This window comes from Phalaenopsis equestris, unplaced genomic scaffold, assembly GCF_001263595.1.
Source record: "Phalaenopsis equestris unplaced genomic scaffold, ASM126359v1 Scaffold000938, whole genome shotgun sequence".
NCBI classification, from domain to species: Eukaryota; Viridiplantae; Streptophyta; class Magnoliopsida; order Asparagales; family Orchidaceae; genus Phalaenopsis; species Phalaenopsis equestris.
Genome location: NW_018165377.1, coordinates 356952 through 359468, shown reverse-complemented (window position 1 = coordinate 359468; position 2517 = coordinate 356952). Strand labels below are relative to the sequence as shown.

Here is a 2517-nt window from a genome sequence, read left to right as displayed (position 1 = left end):
GGTAGCAACTGATATACATATATATTTTTATTATATAAATAATATATATAATTTTTTTAATCAACATGATCGAACAAATGGTTGTGCTTGTTTGGCTCGTTTATAATTCGAGCTTTAGACTTTTGTTCATGTTCAGCTCGTTTACTTAACGAACAATCCAAACATGAGCCAAAAACGAGATGTTCGCAAACAACGAGCTTTTCTGACTACTCGAGTATAATGTGAGAAATCAATCATGATATTCAAAAATTGGTTTATTTCAATAAATAATCCTCTTTGCAGTAAGCTAACAATCACTTATTTTAAGTTCACAATTAAGTAGAGATCAAGTGTTTGGAGCAAAATGATTTATGGTGTTAATAGGCTATTATTCAAGGTGTAGCATGAAAAATAAATAAATAAACCCATAGCAAATTATGGGAAGATATTGATATGATGAAACTCTCGTTAGATAAGGAAAATGAAGTGCATAACTAACAGCCATGCAAATAATAATAGGAGACCTCAAACTTAGAAAACTAAGACATGATCAAACTAGAAAGCTAAGACATGGTACAACTGCATTTGGATTGGTAATCATGAATTTCCAAAAAACATACGAAATCATACTCCACTAGTACCACTGAAATCAAATAATCAAACCCTAATCAAACACATAAGATCACACAGAAACCCTTGCTTCCAGCCACATAGTGATAATTAATGAACTCTAGCCAATATAATTCAGATGCAATAAACGAGAGAAGCACCCTCCTGATTCGGAAAAGCAGAAAGCATAATTATAAAAAAACTAGCAAGCAAATAAATTTGCACCTCTCTCTTGAGCCCCTCCTCTCTGGCACTGTAAGCACCGCTTGTCTGTATATTCTCCGTGAAGATCCCATTCACGGAATCATCCTTCACAACAATTCCCGGTATCAAACTGGCGTTGCCAGCGTTCTGCTGGGCTGACAATCCCGTTGCCCCGCGCTCTTCCTTAACCCCACTCTCCAACCCCGCACCAACAGAGGCAGAGTCAACCTTCACCTGTAAGCCATCAGGCTTCGGCGGCTTGGAGCTACTCCGGGAGTTCCCAACACCGCCGGCGCTGTTGTGAGCATCTAGACGAGCGGCGGTAAACACCCTCATGGAGTCGTTGTCCTCCTCATCTTCCTCCTCGTCTTCGTCATCATCTTCGTCCTCCTCGTCGGTTTCATCCTCCTCCTCTTCCCTCGCGCTGATGCTATCCAGGTCGTCATTGGACGTGAGGGCACCGGTGTCGGAGAGGGAGAAAGGAGCAGCTGCTGCCGTCGTCGCCTGAAACTTTCGCTTGTGATGAACGGAACTGGACGCGGAGGCCGAAGCAGAGTGCGACGGAGATGGAGATTGAGAAGTTCGAGAGCGTACGGTGGCGCCGGAGTGGCCCTCCATGTCTGCCGATGGGCACACAGCAAATCGATTCTAAAAAAAATTGTTCGACCCAAGATTCCAAGTAATTTAGAAAACTAGGTCACATTAATTTATGATCTAAAATTTGGTAAAGTTTACATAACTGGGACACAATTCTTATGTATTTATATGACTGTTAAATCACAAATTATCTTGAAAACATGCCTTAGAATATTATAGAAAGAGGGTAGTAGAGGAGCAATATTTATTCATGGCATTGATCTCCTATTTATAAGAATGGGTCCAATTCTATAAAATTACATATCATATATGTCCATTATTTATAGGAATGGGATCAGATTCGATCATTGTCATTATGACTTACGTACTTTTTTGTTGAATGATGAAAATCTCATGGTCGATTGAACTCTTCAACAATTTTTTTCTTTTAGGATCGGTCGTGATGGCTACATCCAATTTGTAGCAGTTCCTATATTGCAACTTTTGGGCCTTGAGAATAAGGTCAAGGATTGGAAGACAGATATTGGTGGCTTCATGTGCGAGCAATAGGGGAATTCTTACTTTCTGACAGAATGTGAGGTAAATAAGGTGAAAACCTTACCTGGGAATGTTTAAGATCATGATGCGTTGATTGAGGGTCAACGCCTTTTTTTATTTTAATACCTTGCCTTTGAAGTGACTAAGTGTATGATTTGTATGGATGGTGTTGATACCATGACTGAGGATTTGTGGAGGTCAACCGATAATAGGGGGGTTGCTCAGGAGAAGGCTACCGGTGCGAGGGCAGCCTCAAAGCAGCCTCGGGGGAGAAGCGGCCCTTCTTCACTTGGCAGAGGTAGGGATCGGCCAAACTTGGTTAGGTTAGTCGAGGGGGATGTTGAAGGTTGGTACCTATTTTCTTACTTGTTTGTATTTAAACATCATATGTAACTCTTGTGTAATTTGCTAGATTCTTCGGAGGGAAGTGAGGGGGAATCTTAGCAATCACCTAGTGATTCTAGTGGTTTGTTAGCTCATCTATGGGTTGCAGGAGTCTCGGTAGCAACTGGGGAGACCTCGTTTATAGCATTGCAAAAGCGAGGTGAGGCATGCTGTGCCACCCACCCTATCTTCGTTGGAATCGATTAT

The 2517-nt window shown here is 41.4% G+C and overlaps 1 protein-coding gene across 3 annotated transcripts in view; it reads right to left on the bottom strand.

Annotated features, from left to right (window-relative positions):
- Positions 1-1511, bottom strand: part of LOC110032401 (histone acetyltransferase GCN5) — a 114029-nt gene extending 112518 nt beyond the window's left edge. For all 3 annotated transcript variants that reach the window (XM_020736028.1, XM_020736030.1, XM_020736029.1), the window contains exon 1: positions 814-1511. In XM_020736028.1, the coding sequence (XP_020591687.1) occupies positions 814-1410 (597 nt within the window). In that variant the 5' untranslated portion in view covers positions 1411-1511. The remainder of the gene's footprint in view (positions 1-813) is intronic.
- Between the last annotated feature and the right edge of the window lie 1006 nt (positions 1512-2517).